We start from the raw sequence: 25,578 nt of genomic DNA on the forward strand, positions 1-25,578 counted from the left end.
TTATGCATTAAAATTCATGCAGTTTGTCACGCCTTGAGGGGATGTTTTCATTCCTAAATGAACATTAAGGTTTGGGCTTTTTCTTTGGCCAGATGTAGGGAGAAAATCAGTGTTTTAATGCTCTGTGCCCGCAGCAACCCCTGAATAAGAAGCAGAGAACTTCAAAACCCACAGTTTTATTGGTGTTGTTGCCAGACCGGTGAGGGATTTACGACCTGGGCCTCTCCTTCTTGCCCTTGTAGAGGGCCAGCAGGGACACGTTGGCCACCTTGACCACCTTGAAGCGCACGCCCGGGATGTCCCCCACGGCGTGGCCCTTGCGCCCAAACCCGGCCACCAGCACCTCGTCGTTCTCCTGGGACAGGACAGGGACAGCAACGGGGGGTCAGCACCAGAGCCACCCCAAAAACCTCCCGTGGCAGCCTGGGAACACAGTAAATCTGTTTTCACTCCTTTCCCCCCACCCTCCTCACAGCACTTCAGGCAATTACCTCGATGAAGTTCAGGCAGCCATCGTTGGGGACGAAAGCTGTGATTTTCTTGCCATTCTTAATGAGCTGGACTCTGACGCACTTCCTGATGGCCGAGTTGGGCTGCTTGGCTTCTACCCCCCTGCAAAGGAAACCAAGCAGCAAGGAAATCAGCGGGGGGGCCAGGAGGGGCGTTAATTAACACAAAATGTACCTTTTTTCCTTGTATTCAGTGAAAGTGCTATCTGTATCTCAACACCTGTGAGCTATTTAGAAGTACTGAGTAATTAATACATACTAATCTAGGTTAATGCTTGAATCCATAAAATACCGGTTCCTAAACCAAACAGAAAAGATAATCTCTAATATAACTCACTAAAATTCTAAAAAAACACCCCAAAACAATCAAAATCACAGACAGTGCCACCAAAAACAGAAAAGGTAATCTCTAATATAACTCACTAAAATTCTAAAAAAACACCCCAAAACAATCAAAATCACAGACAGTGCCACCAAAAACAGAAAAGGTAATCTCTAATATAACTCACTAAAATTCTAAAGAACACCCCAAAACAATCAAAATCACAGACAGTGCCACCAAAAACACAGCTGTGGCAGCATCCCAATGAAATTTACAAATTATTGAAAAGCAGGGAAAAAATAGGAAGAAGTAGGTAGGATGCATGACACACGAATGCTGCTTCCTTGCCATTTGTGCCAAAAAAAATCCCGATTATCACTTATACAAAAAAAAAAAAAAAAAAAAAAAAAAAAAAATTGGCTTTTCCATGCTATTTAACTAAAATCCCCCATTTTTTCTAACTTTTAAAAGAAAGTGATTTTCTCTGATTTTTTGCCACAAATCCCGGTTTTTTGTAGTTTTTGAAAAAGAAGCCACGCTTCTCATTTTGCTGTAAATTGTGCATCAGCTTTAACGCTAGTTGTACAGATTTTTACATTAATTCTTCCCCATGACGTTTATTCCCCCCCCCCCAAATTTTTGAGACAAGCATCCTGAATCACTCTTTTTCCTCATCCACAGGGCTGGGGCTGCCATGGCCGCCGGCGGGAGCACCCACACTTTCTCCAGGACGATGCCCTTGGCGTGGGAAGCGCCGCCGAAGGGGTTGGCCTTCAGCGCCGTGCCCAGGTGCGCCTTCTTGTACTGCTTGTCGTGCCACTTCTGGTCCCGGCGGTGACTGCGCAGCTTCCGAGCGGTGCGGAGGCCTCGGCACTTCCCTGCAAGGCGAGAGGTGAGGAGGGGAAGGAGGCGTGAGGGGAAAGCGGCGAGGCCATGAGGCGGGTAATGGCGGACGCGGCCTCACGGCGCGCAGCGCGGCCCGCGCCGCGCCCAGCCGGCCGCGGGCGGGCGGGCAGAGCCGGCAGAGCCTGCGGAGCGCCGCGGGCACCGCCGGGGATGCCGCAGCCGCGGCCCCGGCCGCAATCGCGGCCCAATTCCCGGCGCGGAGCGGCGCTCACCCATCTTCCCCGCGCGGCTGCCGAGCGAGAAAAGGGGCCGGAACCGCCGCGCCCGCCTCTTATAGCCGCGCCCGGCAGGACCCCGCGCGGGCTGTCCGCGCCGCGCCTGATCCAAACACCGCACCGCCAGCGCGTTCGAGTCCCGGCACGGAGCCGCTCCCGCTGGAGGCCGCGGGTTCGAGTCCCGGCGTCGCGGGTTCGCTCCGGCCTCAGGGGAAATGGGGAAAGAAAAGTTTGGAAAATTTGGGAACGTTTCCGTGCAGGCATGGAAAATGCTGGAAAAGCGGCATTGATAATGGTGATAAACGCCGGTCACTTGTTTTTTTTAAAAGTTTGATGAGTTTAATATTGGTAAAATGGTTATTTTATTAGTTACAAAAAATAGTAATACACTTAGAGTGATAAAAAATTTAGAGTTAGGACAACTATAAGACAGTAAAAAAACAAAGAATTATGGATGTCTGGATGTTTTTGGGCACTCAGCTGTCAAAATAATGTGAACAAAAGAATAACCCTTAAAACAATACACTGTTGCATATTCATATCTACTTCATGGTTATGAATATATTCTATTTAAAAAAAGAAACTCTGGTATATGTCAGCTGCTGCTTTCAATCCCCATGGTGTCTTTGAGCCTGAGCAAGGCCTGAAGAAATTAGCTTCTTCTGATAAGAAAACCATCAATTTGTCTTCTCTGGAAGATTTAGGGGTTCTGTGACTGTTATCTCAAAGTGAGTATCTCATTTGTTTAAAAAAAAAACCCACATACATAGTTTCTATTTTAACTACAAAACTACATTTACCATGCTATTAAAATGCTAATACAGCACTTCTAATCAATATAACACAATACATATAGTAAATATATGCGTAGAGTTATATCATGTGCATTTTCTTACAGGTTTCTTCAAGGTTTCTACATGTGTGGGGAGCAGGATGCAGGAGTTGGATTTGGCCTTGGCAATGGAGAAAGTCAGGGACTGACTCCCAAACTAAAACTGGCATCGACTTGTGCAAAATGCATATTTTATGACTGGCTTTTTGCAATCATTAAATTGAACACTGTATGTATTGTGTTATATTGATTAGAGGTGCTGTGTTAACATTTTAATAGCATGGTAAATGTAGTTTTGTAGTTAAAATAAACACGCCTTGTGAACAAAGGAATAACCCTTAAAAACAACAGTCCATTGCATATTCATATATTTCACACATGGTGCATAAATTCCTTGCAAACTAAGAACTTTTCTGGTTTTTATCAACTTCTTCCCCTTAATCCTGGTGGTTCCACAAAGATGGAGAGAAGGTGGAAGGATGTTTGTCTGTTCTGAGAAGGAGGCTGTAACTCTTTATGTGCCCTGTTGCTGTTATCTCTTGTTTCTTGTTTCTTGAGCTAGTAAAAAATATCTTACATTGCAGAGTTTTTATTTTACCATTAATTGTAACCTAAGACTATATTTAACACTTAGAAAGGATTAATACAGCATTACAAAATAACCCTCTATAACACATGTAGTGTTCAATTTAATATTTGCGAAGAGCCAACCATAAAAATTTGCATTTTTCACAGCTGGACTGACTGGTTTTATGGGTCTTTTCTGACCTCAGTGGCTCGTTGGTTCTTACTGGCAGATTTTCACGGAGTGATGGAGTCGTTTGGGTTGGGAGGGACCCTAAATCCCTGTCCTGCCAGGCAGGGACACTTTCCACTGTCCCAGGCTGCTCCAGCCCTGGTGTGTATCAGAAAAAAGCTTTTAATTCTCATTTCTGAAAGCTGCCCCAGTCCACGCTGCCAGACTCCATCCACCCAAACCATGAACGCTCCCTTCCCTTTTGGGAATGACTCTGAAGAGGCAGTAATTAGGTATAAACACATCATTTTTAACACAGCCTCTGCTCATGGCTTAAGTGGAAAAATACGTATTTGGTGTGTTTACGTAGGGCTGGTTTTGCATTCAGTCTTTATATAATAACTAATATAAAAAAAAATCCTAATTATTATAAAAATTCAACTTCCCCCTGCACAAGAAACCTCAAGCAATCCCAGACAAAACCACTAATCCTGTCAACAGTTTGAGGAGAAAACACTACTGGTATAAAAGACAGCTCTTGAATATGCAATTCCAATGTTGGAATGCAGTTGTTGTTTGGTAATTTCCAAACCATTCTGTATTTGTGAGAACGCTGCAGCTTTGCTTTACAGAGTTAGGAATACTAGGAATACTTAAAAGGAAGACAGTTGGTGAATATAACATAAATACACCATGACAAACTGGTATTTATTGGACAAATAGTCATTAAAAGGTCAAGATCTGGGAAAGGGATGGTTTGCCATGGAGCTACTATGGGATTTGCTCTTTCTTTTTAAACTACACCAGGATTTTGGGACACTTATCTTAAGACAGATTTTCTTTGTTTCACCATATTCTCAAAATTACTGCTGGTTTTTTTTAAATTTATTTTTATTTTTTATTTTAAATTTTTTTAATTTTAATTTTTTTTTCCCCAATACGTCATGTTTTAACCCCAGATGGCAGCTGAACACCACACAGCCTCTCCCTCATTCCTCTCTCTCTCCTGGAAGGGAATTGTACCAAAAATGGCACAGTTTTGGTAAAGATATCTTGTAAAATTTTGATAAAGAACAGTTTAGTAGCTGAAAGAAATAATAGTTAAAAACACGTGTCTGATTTGAGACAATAAATAAGAATAAAGTAAAAATTACTAATGAGTGAGAAGTGTGCAGGCACAGATGGCCTCAAGGTGTGCCCCTGGAAAAATAATTAACAATCTTAACTCAAACTCTACATCCTCCATTAATTCTTCCAAAAAATACTCCAATAACCAAAACTATTACTTTACCACCTCATACAACAAAACGAATCATGGTAATAATAAATCAACAAATTTTACCTATCAACAAAAAATATATATATTATATATATAAGCAAAAGCAAAAATAATATTTATTTATATATAATATATATAATATATATATAATTAATCTATATAATATATATAATCTATATAATCTATATAATATATTTATATATATAAAATAATGTTTATTTATATATAATAATATTGAGTATATATATCAACAAAAAACAAAAATATATTTATTTTAATATATATTTATAATAAATATTTAATATATATGTAATATATTTTAATATATATTTATTTTATAGATATTTATTTAATATATATTTAATATATATATATATTTATATTTTTGTTGTTAGGTAAAATTTGTCGATTTATTATTGGTATGAATACCTATCAACATTCATACCACCTAAATAAATAAAGCATAATCAACCAATAATCACCTACAACTTAACATGCAACAACAAAATAATTTCGCTCAAAAACATATTGAACACGGAAACAAGTATCACAATAATTTCATACATTTTTTAATAATAATAAAAAAAAACTTTAAAAACACCCTTAAATACCCTGTCAAACATTAAAAAGGGACACCTTCCATTATCCCAGGTGCTCCAAGCCCTGTGTCCAACCTGGCCTTGGGCACTGCCAGGGATACAGGGACAGCCTGTGCCAGGACCTGCCCACCCTGCCAGGGAAGCAGAAAAGAGTTGTAAAAGGATTAATTTTTGCTTTTTGGCCTGGTTAGTTTCCGAGAGGGAGGATGGTGCTGGAACTGAGACAAGATTTTTGTGTGTTTTAAGGCCAGTTTTCTGCCCGTGCTCCCGCAGCACTGTGAATCAGAGCAGCAATGATGTGTTAGATTTAAAAGGTGATGTGTTCAGTGCTGGTACCTGTGAAGTGGCTGGCACCTCACGCTTTGGTTGATTCAGGAAGCTCCGTGGTGACCTGAGATGACACTGGGAGGTGACTGCAAACAGCTGGAAATGATTTGTGCTCTGTGTGCCCGAGGAGACGCAGCCACAGGGACGAATTATCCATCCTGGTGCCATGCTAACCCAGCCTGTGCACAATTCCTGCAGCTCAGCTGTCACAAAGCATCACCTGGGATTTACCTGTGGCCTGCCATGTATTGTTTATGCTACTTTCTCTGCCCTCAAAGGACACATTTTATTCACATTTTGGCCCCTGCTGGTTTGTATTTCAGAGTTTTTGTTTCTTGGCTTTACTCCCAAGTGGATGAAGAATGGATTTCCCAAGTGGGAAATGGATGCATGTGGATCGAATCTCAAGGCACCACCAGAAAGCCCCTCTGTACCTCTCCCTCCATTTATTTAGGAGCCAAGAGTGCTGAGCAGTGGACAGTGACATCAGTGACCTCACTAACTGTGTGTTTAGAAAAGTGTGTGACACTTCTCTCCCTTCCCTGGGCTGCTTAAATTTTTTAACTGAGCCGTGTGTTTCTTCTGGTGTAATTGCTCTAACTTTAGCATCATGCATTGCTGGTGCTTCTCAGAAAATTTAGGGGTTATCTTCAAGTGGTTTTTGCTTAATCCTACATTCCCTCATCTCATTTTTCAATCTGGGATTCTCACATAAGCATCTTTACTCCCCGTTAAATTGGATAGAAGCTGCCCAACCGAGGACAAGCTGTTGGGGGATTTCTCAGATGAGCAGATACCCTCTGCATCCCAGAAGGAGAAATGAATTAGGATGGCAAATCCTTTTTAATGATTACAATGCTAAAGCCCCAATCAATCCCTAATGTCTGGAATGCCACAGGCAGGAGCTCCTCATCAGCAAAGTGAAGCTTCACGGGTGGTGCCATCAGCAGGTTTCAGGGCAGGACTGGGTGTCTGATGCTGCAGGTTTGTGTATGGCTGTGTCCTGGCTGATATTTAAGGGTTTTGGAGTGATCTCCAAGGTCCCTTCCAGCCCAAACCATTCTATGGATCCGTGATTCTTAGGGGTACCAGGGTGTCTGACCCACAGATCTCTTGAGGACGACTCAGAGCCAACCCCCTGTAGTCACAGTGAGTGTGGGGGCTTTGGTGTCTGATCTGAAAAACACAGACACTGCAATTCTGTGAGTATTTCACAGCTGGAGCCTGGCCTAGAGCTTCCCACTGCCCCAGGGCACGGCTGGATGGGGGATTGGGAATCTGGAATTGCTCCTTGGGAGAGTGGGCAGGTCCTGGCACAGCTGGGGCTGCCCCTGGATCCCTGGCAGTGCCCAAGGCCAGGCTGGACCTTGAGGCTTGGAGCAGCTGGGACAGTGGGAGGTTTCCCTGCCTGTGGCACTGGATGAGTTTTGGGATCCTTTCCAACCCAGACTGCTCAGTAATTTTAGAATTCAAAGCACTGAAACAATTAATCCATAAAGCTGGAATGCACGAACTGCATTAGTGTTGAAGAAAGGAAACTGCTTCCAAATATTTGGCTCCAAAGCTGGTAGTATCTTGCTTTCACATCAGTTAAGTGAAGATATGTAACCTACATATATCTATCTCATCTTTATAATATATAGGTGACATATTATAAGACTTCAGAATACATGCAGTTCTTTCTGTGAACAGAAGGAGAAATTCCAGAGCTCCTTGTAAACATCACCCTCACCTCCCTTTAAGGCAAGGGTTAAAGGGAGGTGAAGTGAACCTCGGTGTGAATTTAGAGCTCGTCTGATCCTGTTCTTTTTTCCCCCTTAGCAGGCAGCTCTCACCCGGGCACAGTTTCTCAGACCGAGTGAACATTGCTTCAGCGCGGGGAGCGGGGCTGGAGCTGGGAATGGAGCTGGGAATGGAGCAGGGGATGGAGCAGGAGAGGCAGCCAGGGATGGAGTGGGGATGAAGTAGAGGATGGAACAGGAGATGGAGGGGAGGATGAGGCAGGGGATGAGGCAGGGCATGGAGCAGGGATGGAGCGGGAATGAGATAGGGAATGGAGCCAGGGATGGAGCGGGGGTGGAGCAGGGATGGAACAGGGGATGGAGCCGTGGATGGAGCAGGGATGGATCAGGGGATGGAGTGGGGATGAGGCAGGGATGGAACAGGGGATGGAGCCGGGATGAGGCAGGGATGGAACAGGGGATGGAGTGGGGATGAGGCAGGGATGGAACAGGGGATGGAGCCGTGGATGGAGCAGGGATGGATCAGGGGATGGAGCCGTGGATGGAGCAGGGATGGATCAGGGGATGGAGCCGTGGATGGAGCAGGGATGGATCAGGGGATGGAGCCGTGGATGGAGCAGGGATGGATCAGGGGATGGAGCCGTGGATGGAGCAGGGATGGATCAGGGGATGGAGCCGGGGATGGAGCAGGGATGGATCAGGGGATGGAGCCGGGGATGGAGCAGGGATGGAACAGGGGATGGAGCCGGGGATGGAGCAGGGATGGATCAGGAGATGTAGCCGTGGATGGAGCAGGGATGGAACAGGGGATGGAGCAGGGATGGGACAGGGGATGGAGCCGTGGATGGAGCAGGGATGGAGCAGGGATGGATCAGGGGATGGAGCGGGGTGAGGCAGGGATGGAACAGGGGATGTAGCAGGGATGGAGCAGGGATGGGACAGGGGATGGAGCCGTGGATGGAGCAGGGATGGATCAGGGGATGGAGCGGGGTGAAGCAGGGATGGAACAGGGGATGGAGCGGGGTGAGGCAGGGATGGAACAGGGGATGGAGCCGTGGATGGAGCAGGGATGGATCAGGGGATGGAGCCGTGGATGGAGCAGGGATCGATCAGGGGATGGAGCCGGGGATGGAGCAGGGATGGATCAGGGGATGGAGCCGTGGATGGAGCAGGGATGGATCAGGGGATGGAGCCGTGGATGGAGCAGGGCTGGATCAGGGGATGGAGCGGGCGCTCCGCCCGCAGCCGCCCCGCCCCGGGCGCTGATGCGCAGCCGGGCTGCTCGGGGCGCGGAGCGCTGCTCGGCTGCCCATGGACCGGAGCGCTGCCCTGCGGCTGCTGCTGCTGCTGGGCTCTGCCGGGCTCGGCGGCTCCGAGGAGAAGGAAAACCCCGGGGGGAACAGGTCGGTACCCGAGAGAAAAGCCGGCGGGGAACAGGTCGGTACCCGGGCGAGCGCAGGTTTCGCTTCAGGATGCGAGGACGTGGTATGGTTTCCTTTCCATGTTTGAAAACACCCGGGGCTAACGCAGAAATTAATTATCCTGAAGCAGGCGGTGCGCGAGAGATGTAACTTCAAAGCAATTTTGCGAGCGTTGTTTAAAATCGGATGTTTTCTGTCCGTCCGCCCTAAGTTTCATTTTGTTTCATTGACTCCCATGCTGACTTTCCCTGGGAAAAGGGATTTATAAATAATATAACAGCAAGGATGTGAAAACTACTTCAAAAAAAAAACAAACCACAGGCACAAAAATATTGTGCTTGTGTGGAATATTTGAAGCGTGAATTCAATATTGCAAGTGAGTATTAAACTTTAAAAATTACTGGAGATTTGGGGTTATTATTAATAGTTATTAATAGTGCTGTTTCACTCTTTACTGAAATACAATGAGCCCAGATCATAGCAGGGGGAAGAGGGGGCTTTGTAGAGCCAAGCATTAAGAAAGTGAAAACAGCCTGACCTGTACGAGTTGAATAATGCCCAAATTCACCAAAAACAGACACAAAACCACAGAACAAACATGCTGCTGAAGGTCGCAGCTGTCAGTAAAATCTGTGCATTTGAAGCAAGAAGGACATGTGGTGATTTGCTTAAGCTTGTATTAAGTGATCTGGTAGCCAGTTACTGATAAATACTACAATATGTTTTCATTAAATAGCTTACTTGCTATTCTCCTCTGCCAGTTCTCAGATTTCTTACTGCTCTTCTTAGTAAAATTTCACCTCTTTGTCTTTCAATCAGATCAAAATCTGACAGATAACAAGGAGTGGAGCATTACCTGAACTTTATTAAATAAATTAACTTTATCAAATAAATACTTTATTAAATAAGTATTAACAGATGAAGTCATGATCTTGATGCCAGTGAATCAAATGGGAATTTTGTCTCATTTGGAGTGGGATTTTTGCCTGCACAGTGTTAATCTGCTCGAAGTTTTATGAGCTCAGATTCTCTTTTTTGTGTTAAAAATGGAAGCTTGATTGTCATCTTGCTCTGATCCAGACCTTGTTGGACATCCATTAAATTGCAAATCAGCCCCAGAAATCAGTGCTTTGTCAAATATTTATGGAAATCTGTCTCCCTGTGTCAAATCACGCATTAAAAAACCAGAAAAACTGGGAGGTTTGTAGATGTTTCTTATTGATAGAACTTACACAGAGGCACGTAAAAGTTAGTGATGTTTTTTGTCAGGATGTTTCTTAGGAGGCAGCTCTTTCCTTGAAGCTGGTCTCTCCAAATTTATGCGTTTATAACATTAATAATGTCACTGAAATTCCTTATGTTGAGTGTCCTTAGGACTACAAGCAGTGCATTGCCCCCAGTGCTCCTCACCTTTCATAATTTTATTTTTAGTGCATTTCAGAGGTCACATGTTATTTTCCAATTGGATGTCTCATAAATTAGCTATAACCAGTTCAGCAGCCAGTGAGGAATTCTGCAGCTGGAGATTATCAGTCTTAGGGAGATGACCCTGCAGTAAGGGAAACAGAGAAATGCTGTTTCTGTAGATGTGGAGTGCATTTTCCCATCTGTGCAGTTTATCAGAGCAGTGATATGGAGAGTAGAAGTGTGGACAAGGCATGAGAACTGCCTGTGGCCTCCACACTCAATCCCTGCTGAGTGCCAGGATTATTCATGTGGTTATTTGAGTGGAGAAAATGCTGTTTACATGGAAGTCCTCAAGAGCTGGAGTTATTTATCAACTTCTGCAGACAAACAAGAATGGTTGTCTTATATAGATGGATAATGTCATCTGGTAAGAGGAAATTTACACTTCTTTATACTTATAATCTTATTTAATTGGATTTTACATAGTGATTAGTCATTCCAGTGCTTTGTATTAGGGCTAATCCAATTTCATGTGGGTTCTTAACATGCTTGGTGTGATAAATTCAACATACAACATACGTGCCTGGGTGCATCTGGGAGAGCTGTTTACCAGTGGGTAGGGGAAAATATGGCTCATCAAAACATACACCATTTGTGATCAAAATAATTTGAAATTTCAGAGTAAGAAGGGCTGATAAAAAAGTCTCTAACTCAGCATGCTAGAAGTTATTTGCTGTGGAGAATGCTCCAGTGCTGGCTGGTTTCTTTTTTGTTATACATGCAATTACCATTTTTATAATCAAAAGGGGATACATATTTTTTGGTCTGTAGATATTTTCCATTTCCTCACTTTCAATACTTTCATTTCCATGGGACATGCTCCAGCTGAGGACAACAGGGCTCTGCTGCCTGTGGATTCCCCAGCTGGCCTTTTGGGTGGAAAAGCTGCTGTTTTGGCAGTGGGGTGGTCCTGGCAGGGATCACACCTCAGGGCTGAGTGTCAGAGGCATGTTGGAAGAGCTGGTGACATCCACATCCACCCGTGCCTGCCCCAAAACCGGGACAGCAGGATGGGATCATCCGGGACAGCGGGACGGGATCGTCCCCGTGCGCCAGCGGCTGCCCGGCTGTGCCACGGTGACATTGGCACGGGGTGATGGATTTCCCTTCCTGCTGGCACTGCATGCCTTCTGCGCTGCTAATTAACAGCGTAATTAGCAGGAGGGCCTGGCTGGTCTCAGAGTCTGTATGTCTCTGTGTGTTGGGATGACTCCAAGAGTGTAAAAGTCCTCGTTTCCCAATCCACGCGGCCAAAGAAGGAGTCAGAAATGAGTAGGATTGGCTTTTCTCAAGGTTGTTTGTTCTTCCTTATCTAGAACATTCTCTCTCTGCCCTGCTGAGCTCTGTCCAGCAGCTCAGCCATGGCATTCTGTCTACACTCTTGGGCAGCATTTACATTTCATACTTAAAACCGCCTGTGCCATGTTTACAATAACGTGCCAATATCTATCATTCATGTTGGACAGTGTGTCTGTGCCTTAAACCAACAGAAAAGTGTCACCATCACACCAAGACATGGAGGGCAAGAAGAGGGAGAAGAAGGTGAGGACATGCCCCAATCCCTCCATCTTGTCCCTTCAAACCCCATTCTAAAAATCCCATAATTCTACTTTTCCACCATATATTAATTCAAATATCATCCTACTCAAACCCTTGTGGCTTGTAATTCCTCATACAGAGCTGGCAGCTTTTTCCACTTAAAAAATCGAAGCCACAGGTGTTTTTGACTTCATGCCAGGGTCTGGAGCCAGCCAGGGCAGCCAGAGGGGTGTGCTGGGTTCCCACAGGCTGGAGGCAGCTCCCTCCCACGCCTGGCACTGGGCTGAGCGTGGTCGTGGTGCTGTGGTGTCTCCCAGGTCACTCTCTGCTCTGCATTCCTCATGAAAACATGAATATTTCACCAGCTGTGCGCATCCATCCCTGTCTGAGTGCCTTCATGCTGAAAGCAGAGATGTGACATCTCTCCCAGAGTGGCTGTGCCTACACGGGGTGTGGAGGATTCATTTTTCTTAATGGGCAGTCACAAAAACAGAATTAAACTTTCCTCTTCCATACACAGCATAAAAACCTGTCAGGGAATGGAGTGAATTGCACAGTTTTACTCCATTCTTCTTCCAACCCCAATGTTTTAGGTCAGTTACCACAGTGTGGTGATTTCCAAGATGGAGTTAATGGCTGTGAGTGCTTAATTATGCATATATGCATATAGTGTTTAATTATGCATATGGAGAGGAGCTAAAAGTATAACTAAGCATAACTTGATATATATATATAGCTGCAACTAAGTATAACTAAAGTTGGTATAACTAAATAGTGTAGGTTCATGTCTTTTTGGCGTGCCCTGATTTTGTAGCTATCATCACAAAAAAAATGCCCCCAGATTACTTTTTTCAGCCTGAAGGCACGATCTGTCATGAAGAAAGGCTGGAAAAGATGAAAAAAGCTGCATCAAATTACAAGACCCATGTTCCTAAGTGTAAAACAACCTGAGAGAGGGTATTGTTTAAGCAAGGGAACAAGTTTTGGACCATTGTAGCCACACCTTTTGTTACCTGGGTGTTAAAAATCTGAATATTTTACCCATCTCTGTTTGCTTGAGCAGCCTCAAGCCCCCTGAAGACCCCAGGCTAGCACTAACCCTGGCACCCAAAAAGCACTGGGAGAAAGAAGACCCACTCTGAAAGTGCTTCTTGAAGCCACTGGGGCTTCAGAGCAGCCACTGAGGACAAAGTTGGCCTCCCCATATGTAAATAACACTGCCAGATGAACGTTGAGCAGAGCTGAGCTTTTCTGAATGAAAGATCTCTGCAAAGTTCTTTCAGCCTGGCAGCAAGCAGGGTGGGCTTTAGGTTGGCCCATTTATCTGCCCTTGAGGATGCTGTGATGGAAATTAGGGTGGGATCACTCCTTCTGGGTGTGCCAGTGGGTCACACAGATCCCCCTGCCCAGACCCCACCAGAGGAGGGTTCACTCTGCTGTCCCCAGGAGAGCCAAGCCCTGGCTTTGCAATTCCAACATGAACACTGAGATCTGCTCTAATTCCTAATGTTTATATGCCAGACTCGGTGTACATATTTCCACAAATCTTTCCTGCTGTGGTGGTTGGGAAAGGTGGTGATAAATGGGGCAAGGGAAGGAGATGGAAGTGTATTTCCTGGTTTCTTGGACTTTGATCTTTAGGTGTTTGTTGGTGTTTTGTGAATCCACTGGGCTTGAGCCTCCAGCTCTGGAAAGCTGATTTGGCTGACAGCAGCTGAAGACTTATGCCTAAGAAGAAAATCAAGTGCTGAAAAATGCATGAGCCTGGTAGTTGTCACTTGAGATGTGCCTCACCTTGCAGTGACTCCCATGGGATTTGTTATTGCCTGGAACCACCCAGGAGCATCTTCACATGGTGTAAATCTGTGCCCAAGGCATGCCAAGCCCAGCTTTTGCTCTAAATCCAACGTGTTGCTTCTGATCCTCCCTTGGCAGGGTGGCCTGGGCTCTCCTTGATTCCCCTGCTTGTGCACTGGAACTGGCCCTGTTCCCAACCCAAAACTGCCATCCCATGGGATGGGACAGCGTGGTGAGGACATGGGAGTGCCTGTCAGGGCTGGTCCAGCTGAGTCATCGCTGAAAATGAGACATTTTCAGCTAAGCTACAGCAGCTTTGGGATATTTTGCCCTGTTCTCTGTTCACCAGCCAAGGACCTGAGTTGCCTTTGGAATGTTTTGTGGAGTGAAGCAGCAGCAGGAACTCTGCCCACTGAACTCGCTGCAGACTTTGAATTCACATAAATAAATATTTCTCTTGTCTCTCCTAGTTCACATGAATTTTCAGATCAAGATTCTCTCCATAGAACTGGTAAGGCTTTCAATGGGCTGCGTCCCTGGATGCTGGTTCTGTCAGTGTGGCTGTAGAAGATTATTCTAATTATTCTAAGTCCCAGATGTTGGAGGACTCTTCTGTCACATGTGTGGTTAAAGCATAAGCCTCTTCAAAAATACCCTTTAAAGGATTTGCCTGTTAAAATAATAATTTACTGTCCAACTCCGAGTTAAAATAATAATTTATTGTCCAACTCCAAGATGCAGTGAGAATGTGGAAGGAAAAAGCCTTCACCTTTTTTTAACCAAGTGAAAACAGAGTTAAGTGCTTGAAGGATAGAGCTGTGAGAGCACCCGTGAAATGATCTGTGCTTGTGAAACTTCACTCTCCTGGCAAGGAGGAGTTGGGATGTCAGGGCATTTGTCACAGCTTCCTGTCTCTGGCACAGTTATCACACTTTTGCCAGGCACTTACCCTTTGATGGATTCACCGCGTGAAGAAAAAAGCAACTTTTAATGTGTTTGAGATGAATAAATACAGATATAGACTGAACCCTATAATTTTGGGCCACTGGGTTTCCTCCCAGTGAGGGTGACAAGGTGTCCAATGACAACAAAAGGAACTTAGGTAAACAGGAAAGGTAAATTAGAAAATACATGCAGTGAAGGCAGTATTTCCTGCAAGTCAAGTATTTTCCAAGGCAAAAGCAGTAATTCTGACACACACATTTTGTGCAGAGATAATTACTGTTTGCAGAAGAACGTGCAACATTTTATAGATGTGTGTTTTTATAAATGTGTTTATAAATGGATGTTTATAGTATGCTGATAATGAAATAACATTCATTTGCAGGTCAGCACAACAGTGGTCATGTGGAGCCAAGGTTTAATGTCAATCAAGGGGCAATTGCACAGGTAATGCCTGGAGGACTGGATCTGTGAAGTCTTTTCACACCACATTTAGGTCTTTCAATTTAATTACATTGCTGAATTAAATTGGATTTACTTTGTTTACAAGAAACAGCCAACAGAAGCATGCAGAACATTGTGGTACAGTTCTGCCTCAGCACTTGTACAAATATTCTCTGTTTTTCTGAGGAGTGCAGTGACACCATGGGTTTGGGACAGAATCCTCACATCCACCTCCTGTACAATGGGATTTCACTGCTCTGACCAGTCTTGTTCTCCTGTCAGCTGGTACTGAAGGAAGAGCTGAAGCAAAACTTCAGATTTTTAGTGGGAGTTTTTTTACCTGAGAAGTCCTGTCAAAAAACTGAGCATAAGAGGCTTCCTTTCCAAAATAAGCTTACCAAAAGTGATGCATTCCAATGTTAGTAACATGTTGAATAAATCTCTCTCATATGGACTTCTGAGGAGACAGCCTTGCCATTTTTATAAATGCACTCCCAGCCACTCAGCACATTTCCTGACCATGATCTTGCCTTGCTTTCAGTTTGTTGCTGTCAGTGCTTATTAATTTTAATCCTAAAACATCCTTGTGCCATATGTAAGGTCCAGTATCAAAAGGGATCTTTCAGGGTCTGAGCTGAGAGTTATGATTTGCTAATTTAAATAGCACAAACACACACAAAAATCTCTCTTTAAGCCAAGGAAAAACTTTGGGGCTTAACTGTGTCCCTTCTGGAGTGTGCTAAGATGCTGTTTATGGCTGAGACTCAGAAAACCTTTCCTGTTTTAATGTGAACTTGCAATCATATGACATGGTAGAAACAGTCATGCAGATATTGTGTGTGTTGTCCTATTTGGATAGGACAGAGGTGGTGACTGGAAATCTGAGTGTGAAATTTGAGAATGGCAGTTAAGTTCTTTAGTTCTTTCAGAGCCCTGACTCAAATTGTCTTTTTGCTATGAAATTTGGATTATAAGGGATAGGAGTTTTCCGATGTCTGCAGAGGACATGGAATCAGGGTTTTAGTCCTGATTTTGTAAAAGCAGGGATCCCTACTTGATCCATCCCATCCTGCAGCAGTATTTCCCTGATGTAGAGCCACGCTGCCTGCAGGTAGGTGTAAACTCAGACATCTCTGTCACCTGCACAGCTGCCCAGTGTGCTTCCAGCATGGTGGGGCCGTGTCCTTGGCACAACCTGAGTCCTTTCCAGTGGGCTGAACCCATTCTTAGAGGCCCTCTAGAAACTCTTCAGCTGATGGGGGCACTTTCTGCATCCCGAGAGGTGCCCTCCCCGCGGTGGGAAGGGAAAACAGCCTGGTGTCCCTCTGCTTCCTCAGCCTCAGGTATTCTGGCAACTCCTACAGCCACATCTTCTGACAGAAATCTCTTTGTGGGGTTCCCCAGGCTGCCAGCTACAACTGGAGCAGGGAAGGGCAGTGGGAAGGAGCACCCTGGAGCCACCCTGGGCTCGCCCACAGCCCCCTGAACGTCACCATGGATGGCACACCCTGCATCCTCTTCTGGGCCAAGAGGATCCTGATCCAGCTGGAGAACCACCCCCAGCTGGATTTGACAGAGAGGACGTTTGGAGCCCACGCCACCGTGGATGTTGGGGACTCCAACTGCAGCGAGGACAGCGCCATGTAAGGGGGATTCTGCTCTGCTGGGGGAACTGGGGCCACACCACCCCGCTGGGAATTCCAGAGGGAATTCTGCCAGTGGAGCCTTTAGAGAGGTTTCAGCTTTTATGGTTTTCAAATCCTGTACTGCTTTAGGGTGTAACTTGAAAATCCATAGTCATAGCTGCTTTCTTCACATTTTGGACAGGCAAAGCAATCCCTCTGAGCCTGAAATTCAAGGACATACTACAGCCTCAGCACCAAAAGTATAAAGAGAAGTGAACTGGGGGGAGCAAACTGGGGGTTAATAGCTTCATTACCTGGAGTTGGAATTGGATGATTAACCCCTAAATGCAAATGCAAATGCACCAAACTTATAATGTGTGAAAAACTTGTGACCATTGTTCACCTTGGGTGCAGCTTCTGGGAGGCTTCTGAGTGTCCAAGATGCACCTTTTGAAGGGCTTTAATAAATACCTGATTTTATTCTCTTAATCTTGTCCAGCCTCTGTTCCAGGCAGCCACTCCAAGGCATCAGGAGAGCATCCCTTGCAGAAGCCCAGGTTTTTTGTGACGATGTCCTGCCCTGCAGGCAGCAGGGGTTTTGTACTTTAAGCCCAACCTGTTGTGGACACCAATATTCATTTGCTGCAGGGCTGTAGTCCCTCCTGGGGGCAGCCAGCCTTGCTCTCAGTGCCCCTGGGGCTGAAGTTCTGGGTCTGTTTTACCTCCAGCTGTTTTACACAGCTGCTCGTGGGGTTGCAGAGGGGATGCAGTGCTGAATGTGGGGCTTGGGTGCTGTGCATTACTAATTTTCCCTTCATGGGCGGGTGCCTGTGATGCCTTTTCTGGGCTCCCTAAAAACAGAGGCCAGACAAAATAAAGGGAATTAAAAGTGGTTATATTTATTGAAGGACTTTCAGGTACATTTTGGGCAGGCAAAACCCCCCCCAAGGGCTGCACCCAAAATGAACCACGGGTTTTCACACTTTTATAAGTTTGGCCCATTTGCACATTGGGGGTTGATTTAACAATTACAGCTTCAGCTAATGAAGGCATTTACCCCAAGTTTCTCCCCATAAGTCACTTTTATTTTCATTTCTGGGCCCTGGGGCAGTGAGGTGTCCTTGATTGCCAGGCCTGGAGAGGAATTGCTGTGTCTGCCCAAAATGGGACAGCAGCAGCTGGCCCTGGATATGAAATTCAGAGTTATACACTAAAGAACTGCAGGATTGCAAATACATGAAAATTATAAAAGCTAAAATCCTAAGGCATCACCAGCAGTGCTGTACAGGGTGCAGGTGTATATTTGGGAGGCCCAAAAATCCTAATTGAACATCAGCACTGATTCTACCCCATAAAGGGAGTTTAAATCTGTAATGACACATGCAGAAATAAAAATAACATTACCAAATGCAGCAGTTTCATTTATCTCCTGTACAACATTTTGCCTGTATATCTAAATGTGCTTTCACTGAAAAGTAGGTGTTACCTCTTTGTGATTGTACAGCACAAGGTGCACAGACATTTTGGTGAGGTTACCAAAAAGCTAAAAGTGAAATTGGAAAAGAGCCCAGCATCACAATATTCAACAAGGCAGTTTGAATATTACATCATTAGCATGTGAATTTACCCAGCACTCTTTTGACAAGCAGAGGTAGAGAATGAAACTAACTTATGTTAAAAATAAAAGAGTGATAACAAACATTCATCCCTCTCTTCTGGCCTACTTGAAATTTGAAAATAATCTTAGTCTGATTAGTAAATATTTAAACCTAACAGGAAATAAACTCAGGCAAAATTAAGGGTTTCAAACCACAGAGAAAGGTGTCAGATATAATAATCCAAGCTGCATTATTGTTTTTTTATTTGAATGGCACATTTGCCTCTGTCCAATCATCAGTTATCTCTGACTTTCCTTTTTAATAAAGCAAGGGATGGACTGGATTCAATGTCCTGTTTTAGGGGACCAGTGTTACCCAAGAGCTCTAGATCACCTATGAAATGGTGTGGCTGGCTGTTTTTTTATTTTGATTTTTTTTGTTTGTTTGTTTTAAAATATTGTTCTTTTTTTGTTGTTTTTTTTTCTCAAGTATTCTTCAGCTTTTATTGTGGAGGCCTTTCAGAACCTGCACGCTTCCACTACGTTTTCTTTTTTTTGCCTTACTTGAACAGTGAGAATCTCCATGCAGGTTTTAAAAGGTAAAACATTACTTTTAAGCGAGGAGAATATATTCAGCCTAATAATGTATTGCATTAATTAATCTGGTGGGGCCTTTGACTCTGCTGAACCTCAGGTGCCCAAGGCTTCTGCAGGTGAGCACTGCAGAGCTGCCAGGGCATCTGTGAGGCTGGAAGGAAGGAATGTGGAAATCTGGGCTCTCACCTCTGCTTTCTTTCATGCTCTGATATTTAAAGAGATGAGGACAAGGTGTCTGTTTACACTTTCTGATGACAGGCAGGGGTGATGCTTGACTGAGATGTCCTGGCTGGAGGAGGAGAACAGACATCCACTGTCAGCTAAGGTGGGAAGCAGTGGGATTGAGCTGTGTTGGAAGTTCAACGTGGATTTCTATTCTTTCCACATACTCTGGGCCTCATTCCAATTAAGAGGTGAATCAGTATATTTCACTGGAGGAAGATTTAATCCTTTCGGTTTTTTTCCCCCACTGACTTTACGGGTAGACTGAGCAAAAAATTCCATGTATAACTGAGCTTAATCTTTTGTAGTACTTTTTCCTCTGAAGATCTCTGATTTTTTTTTCCCTAGCCTGATGTTACTTGCTTTTTGACCTAGGCTTTCCCTGAAGTTTGGTGACATTGGCAATCTAAAGGGACTTGTTATCAGGTAAGTTTATATTATAAAATCCTTACCAGATAATAACATGGTAACATACGTTTTTATGCAGTTACTTGGGGAATTAAAGAGAATTTGTTTAAGCAAAAATAATGTGAGAGAAACTCCTGTGTAACTGAAACACCTGCATTCAGCATGTCTATCACCTGACTTGTTTTACTGAGGCATTTTTTCTTCTATGCTGGATTTCCTAATCATGGAAAAAATTGTGTAGAATTGTCCCACATCTGAGATTTTAGCTGAATCTTGGTAATTCACTGTGGTCTGGGCATCAGACTGTGACCTACTTTATATTTGCTTCTGGGTGATGGCAGAGAGCAGCATTTCTTGATAAGTGACTTCCCATACGCTGGGTGCAGGTACAATACCAGTGTTGCATTCGTATTTTCCCAAGTAATTAGGCAAAATCCCCTCATGTTCTCATTGCTTTGTGGGAGAAAACAGACTGCTCCAGCTTCCACAGCAAACAACCTCACACCACAGAATCCCAGGGTATTTGGGGCTGGCAGGGAGCTCTGGAGAGGATCTGGTGCAATTCCCCTGCCCAGTGGAGCAGTGGCACGGAACTGGGGCTGGGATGGCTCCAGACAGGGACACTCCCTGGGCAGCTCTGCTCACGCTGATAGTAAAAGGGTTTTAAAATCATGGGGATTAAGGGTTAAAAGGAAAAATAAACTTAGTAGGCCCTGGAAAAATAAACACCCTAAGCACATGCAGAACTCGTACTTGCTAGAGCTGCACCATGTAGCTAGTACATGATAATTGATATAATTGTTAGATGTGATGATTGTTTAGTAATTAAATATAATTACTGTTTAATCATAAGAATAATCATGAGAAACTGGTCAGTGACCTAAGAAAGATCACGAGAAACTCATGTCAGTGTATACAATAGAACAATATAAGTTTAATAATTAATATGTGAGTTATGTAATGATAGAATATAAAATATGTTCAGCTCTAAAGCCATGTTGGAGTCAGATTTGGGTCTGTACCCCTGATTCCAGAGCTCTCAATTAAAGCACCTGCAGATAATCACATCCCATGATGATGTGTGTTCCTGAACGCTGACAACGCCGACTCGCGCAGTCGTCGCCAACGCGCGAATTTAACATTTTCAACCCGCTGACTGATTTTCTTACCCCCCTCTGCTCCAACACGGCATCCCCAGGCTCTTGCTGACCACCAGCTCCTACCAGCTGTCTGTGCAGAGCTGGTTCAGCCTGCACAGGCTGCAGCTGCTCTACAACCACTCGGTGCAGGCCACGTTCAACGCCACGGGCATCCGCGCGCCCGCCACCCGCTCCTTCCGCTGCCAGCACGTCAGCAGCCTGCAGAGATACGACGCCCTGCTGGTCCCCAGCTCTGACAGAGACCTCTCCCAGCTCTGGGACATCACCTTCATCGGCTTCCAGGTGATGCCCTGGCTTCCAGACAGATGGATCCCATGGATAGGTGGAGGGGAGGTTTTGCTTGTCTGTGCCGGGGAAGGGCTGTCACCTCCCAGGCGCGCCTCACCTGTGATGTTTTTTGGGGCCACCTAAAAACAGAGGCCAGGCAAAGTTAAGAGAATAAAAAACAGTTATATTTATTGAAGGGCTTTCAGGTACATTTTGGGCAGGCAAAGCCCCCCCTCCCAGGGGCTGCACCCAAAAATGAGACGCATGTCACGGGTTTTCACACTTTTATAAGTTTGGTCCATTTGCATATTGGGGGTTAATCTAACAATTACAGCTTCAGCTAATGAAGGCATTTACCCCAAGTTTCTCCCCATAAGTCACTTTTATTTTCATTTCTGGGCCCTGAGGCAGTGAGGTGTCCTTGATTGCCAGGCCTGGAGAGGAATTGCTGTGTCTGCCCAAAATAGGACAGCAGCAGCTGGCACTGGATATGAAATTCAGAGTTATACACTGAAGAACTGCAGGATTGCAAATACATGTAAATTATAGAAGCCAAAATCCTAAGGCATCACATGGAGCACAAAACAGAAACTAAGACTTTTCCTGTCCAAGGAAATTAAAGGCTGTTTTTTTGTAGTCTTTCTGCTTGTGTTCCCTCTATTGGTGAGTGAATTTGATTTCTTGTCATTGCATCGTTTTGAGCTGAGCGCTCACACTCAGCACCAATAACCGCACCACACGTCCAAGCATGGGATTCATCTCACTTCACTTTGATGCCCAGGAATTTTAACCTTGTGCCCTGATTATAGTCACCCCAGCCTGCCTCTAAAGCCACTGGGTAATTCCCCTGACCCATCTTAAGTCCTTATTTTAGGATGAGATTAATAATCTTCTGAAAGTGCCAATTCTTCTGCGTTTGACAATGAGGGAGCCTAAGATGGCAGGACTGGAGTGTCTTGAATTTAGATACCCAAGTCAGAGGGCATGAGGAGCTGAAAAAGGAATGGAAAAAAATTTGTCACTGTGTGAAAGTGAAGCAGACAGTCAATTCCCTGAGTGCCAGAGTGCTAATATCCATGTTAGCACTGAAGATACAAATAAAACTTGTTGTTTTCCATAGCTAGGTGTAGCTTCCTCTAGTTTAGCTGGTTTGCTGCCACATGCCACCCATGTGGAACTGGTGAGAAAAATCTTGTCCTAGGGCAGGCACCTGAGAATATTTCCTGGTTTGTCATGTTGCAGTTTGTGCAGTCTGAAGCAAAAGCTCTGGAGACTCTCAGCAAGTGGTGCTGGAGATGCACAGCTAACATGAAAGGTACCATGCTTGAAATTAAATATTGCTGAGCCACCAAGAGTGAGCGTGGAAGGTTCTGTTTGAAACAGCTGCAAATCCTTTGGGCAGCAGAGTGGAGGGGATTAGAAGAGCTGGCACTTTCAGAAGACTGACCTGGATAAAATCTGAGCATTCACTCCAGTGGGAGCCACAGATTTGTGCAGGTGTTAAATCAGAAATTCTTACTGCCATCAGGGGCAAATTAATGAAATACACAGTACTTTATTTGACACGACCCCTCTTGTTCTCTCTGCAGATTCAAGGTTTTAACGTCCAAGAAGGACGCTTTGCCTATGCCAGAGACTGTGCATCCTTCTTCTCCCCAGCAATCCTGATGGGGCTGGTGATGTCCCTGGTTCTGCTGCTGGTCCTGGCCTATGCTCTGCACATGCTCATCCACCTGAAATCCCTCGAGAGGCACTACGAGTGCAAATCTTCTCCTGCCTATTTTGCACAGATGAAGGACAGTGACATGGGAGATGAGAAGGAGCCACTGAGAAACAGTGGAAACGAGTCCTATGAACTCAGGAACCAACAGTTTGGTAAAATCTATATTTAGCAGCGTGTTCTCAGAGAAACAAGAGGTGTTTTCTTCTGCTGGCACTGTTGTATGTAGTCTGTGCATATTTTTTTTTTTTAACCACCTGATGAAAGGAAAAGTAGGTGACAGATTGTTTAGCCAGTCATTCACTGGTAATCGTCTCAAAGATGCCTTGGGATAGAAGGTGAGAAAAAAAAAAAGTCCATTATGAGTTAGAGATATTCATGTTGTGGGACTTTAATTCCTGTAGCAAAAAGCCAAATTGCATAGGTCTTCATCCAGCTTACCAAGTCTTGAAGAGAGAATCTGTAATGACACTTTGAAATTAAATAAAGGCTGAAAAAAACCCCATAGCAAACTCTTTGCTTATTCTTTCAGAAGGCAAGATTCCCCCCCTCCCATTTTATATTTTCTGTGTCCTGAAAAAGCACATCAGTTTCTTTCTCAGGACGTGTTTTCCTTTTATTTCCCACGTCACACCCCTTCCTTTCTGTCCCTATAAACTCCTTTTTCTACTCTGGAATCTCCAGGGCCACTTAAGGTGTGTTTTTATCCACTGCACAGATGAGATAGTGGCTGCAGGGCAGCAGCATCCTGGTGCTTTCCTGTGTCTAAGCTGGAGGTTTATCCCGAGGATCTGGTGGGAAAACACCAGACATCTGCTCACAAAGGCTTACCCTCAACTCCCCCAGCTCATCTCCGTGCCAGGAGACAGATTATGAGCATTATATCCTGTAATTCCAGGTAAATTTCTTTTTTACCAAATCCATTCAGTCTCCCTTGGAGGTTGCCAGATGGAAAATATATATAAACAGAGAGGTGGAAGCTGCCAGCAGTGAAAAGAATGCTGTGCTGTGATTTTCACTGCTGCTTCTGAGAGTTTAGGATGCTGCCATCCCATTTATCCTGTCTTCTGTTAGGGGCAAAGTTTGGGAACTCCAAATTAGCCAAAATTTGGGCCTGATTTCAAGCAAGTAGGAGCACAGCAATGTTCTTAGCACTGTCATGCTTTTATGTGACAAATAATGGAAACCACAGCATGACAGAAAAGCAATCAAAAGATTTGCAAGCAAATGGCTTTTTTTTAAATTTTAATTTTAGATTACAGAATTAATTAGTTGTTTGAAGCCTTCGCAAATGGTGCTGCAGTGGTCTTTAGACACCTGAGAGATGTCCACGTGTGTTCTGTTAATTAGTACAGGTGACAGATTATATGTGGAGTCCTTGGAGATTAGTTCATCTAAGGCACTTCAGAGGGAAAAAAAATATATATCTTTGACATATTATCAGGTTTAATAGGCAAGCTTTTGAGGACTTGCCAAGGCTGCCTGTGCCCAACTGCTGCCAAACTTTTATCTTTTCCATGAAGGGAGCAAGCAAAATCATGACTGTCTGAGTGGGGCTGGCAGGATAGTTCTGAGCTGATGATTCATTTCCTTGCGTGGTTTAAATGGGCAAATCAACAGTGGATGCTGTGAGAGGTTGTACAAGACTGAGATTGGGAAAGTTGGGAATTTCCCTCTGGACCTGCCCCTCACTCCTCATCCCCTTTTCCAACCCAGCTGTGTTCCCTTTGCTTTTCCTTGGTTTTCAGGGTGAATATCTGCTGGCTTAGTGCTCGAGATGCTCAGCACTGCAAATCTCCAGCATGTGCCAGGCCATATCTTTTTTTATGCAGAATTTCAAGGCTTGTGTGTGTGTGTCCCTCCCAGCCCCTCCTGAACAAGAGACAATAATTAGTGCCTGATAAAAGGAAAGCTTTTTTTTTTTTAAAAAAAAAGAAGTAAAAGAGAATGTGGATAAAAATGAAGAATAAAAATTCCCCCCCCCCAAAAAAAAAAATCCCCAAAAATATTTCTTTCAGTTTATCAGCTTTTTCTAACCAATGGCATGACTAGGATGTCCTGGGGAAAGAGGTACACACAGTCCTTATCTCTGCTGTGACTTTTCTGGGTTGCAGCTGGCAGTGCCAGGTAATTCTCCTCTGCCAAGTAGCTCCTGTGTCATCACAGTTCTACTCAAATGACAGAAGAATTTAGAAAGGATAAATACATTAATTGAATTAGACAGACAATACGTTGTTGGTCACAGACTGGAAGGATGAGCCATGTATTTGTAAAAAGTTAATGATTCTTTGGTGTAAAAAGGAAAAAAAAATGTCTTAATCACAGTTTCTGTTTCCTGGCACCACATATAAAAACAAGCACCGTGGCTGAAAAAACACAAAAATGTGTATTCTGACATTCCCATGTGAGCCAAGCAATCCTTATCAAATGCACATTTTGGAACAACAGAGACATTCCAGTGCCTTGGTACTAAAACTAGTAAAATTCAAGCTATAATTATTTGTGTGCTACAGAAATAAAATGCAGTGGCAGTAACAGAGTCGTTTATAAAATACAAAGTTTTTTTCCCACATGCATAATTCCATTTCTGCATGAGAACACCTCAGGCTTTCCAGCATGTATGTGCTCACTCAAACAAAAACCTAAGACCATCTTTTCAAATCTGATTCAGTGTTCCAAATTTAGGGTCCCATCCACTCCCACTCGGAGCTAAAAGGAAAAGTCTCACTTCCTTCAGCTCAAATGGGATAAATTTCACAGACTGTGATAATGCTGAATTGAACAAATGAAAACATTTGTTCTTAATACATTTCACCTGTAGTAGTTCAAATGTTGTGTAATTATCCCTCACCTCAATATCTGGCAATTTCACATTGGTAGGAAACTGGATTTTCAGGCAGCACAT

General features: G+C 44.2%; 2 protein-coding genes across 2 annotated transcripts; one reads left to right on the forward strand and one right to left on the reverse strand.

Moving 5' to 3' along the window:
• Nucleotides 1-160: 160 nt before the first annotated feature.
• Nucleotides 161-1,987, reverse strand: RPS23 (ribosomal protein S23). Its single transcript, XM_021551789.3, has 4 exons — nt 1,950-1,987; nt 1,550-1,709; nt 492-612; nt 161-355 (listed from the first exon to the last, which is right to left on the reverse strand). The coding sequence occupies exons 1-4, from the start codon at nt 1,951-1,953 to the stop codon at nt 209-211; spliced, it is 432 nt and encodes a 143-aa protein (XP_021407464.1). The 5' UTR covers nt 1,954-1,987; the 3' UTR covers nt 161-208.
• A 6,698-nt stretch (nt 1,988-8,685) lies between these two features.
• LOC110482523 (V-type proton ATPase subunit S1-like protein) lies at nt 8,686-23,178 on the forward strand. The gene is made up of 7 exons (XM_021551840.4): nt 8,686-8,870; nt 14,162-14,202; nt 15,019-15,080; nt 16,482-16,720; nt 19,494-19,544; nt 20,725-20,968; nt 22,543-23,178. The coding sequence occupies exons 1-7, from the start codon at nt 8,779-8,781 to the stop codon at nt 22,843-22,845; spliced, it is 1,032 nt and encodes a 343-aa protein (XP_021407515.3). The 5' UTR covers nt 8,686-8,778; the 3' UTR covers nt 22,846-23,178.
• The last annotated feature ends 2,400 nt before the right edge of the window (nt 23,179-25,578 follow it).

The sequence above is a fragment of the Lonchura striata genome, chromosome Z (assembly GCF_050655825.1).
Source record: "Lonchura striata isolate lonStrDom1 chromosome Z, ASM5065582v1, whole genome shotgun sequence".
Lineage (NCBI taxonomy): Eukaryota > Metazoa > Chordata > Aves > Passeriformes > Estrildidae > Lonchura > Lonchura striata.

Bases quoted from the DNA above. Each gene is read 5' to 3' on its own strand.
- RPS23 (XM_021551789.3), bottom strand. The intron at 613-1,549 runs GTGGGTGCTCCC...TTTCCTTTGCAG, and splicing joins GGCATCGTCCTGGAGAAAGT to GGGGGTAGAAGCCAAGCAGC. The intron at 356-491 runs GTAATTGCCTGA...GTCCTGTCCCAG, and splicing joins GCTGCCTGAACTTCATCGAG to GAGAACGACGAGGTGCTGGT.
- LOC110482523 (XM_021551840.4), top strand. From the start codon at position 8,779: ATGGACCGGAGCGCTGCCCTGCGGCTGCTGCTGCTGCTGGGCTCTGCC. The intron at 8,871-14,161 runs GTCGGTACCCGA...TGTCTCTCCTAG, and splicing joins GAAAACCCCGGGGGGAACAG to TTCACATGAATTTTCAGATC. The intron at 14,203-15,018 runs GTAAGGCTTTCA...ATTCATTTGCAG, and splicing joins AGATTCTCTCCATAGAACTG to GTCAGCACAACAGTGGTCAT.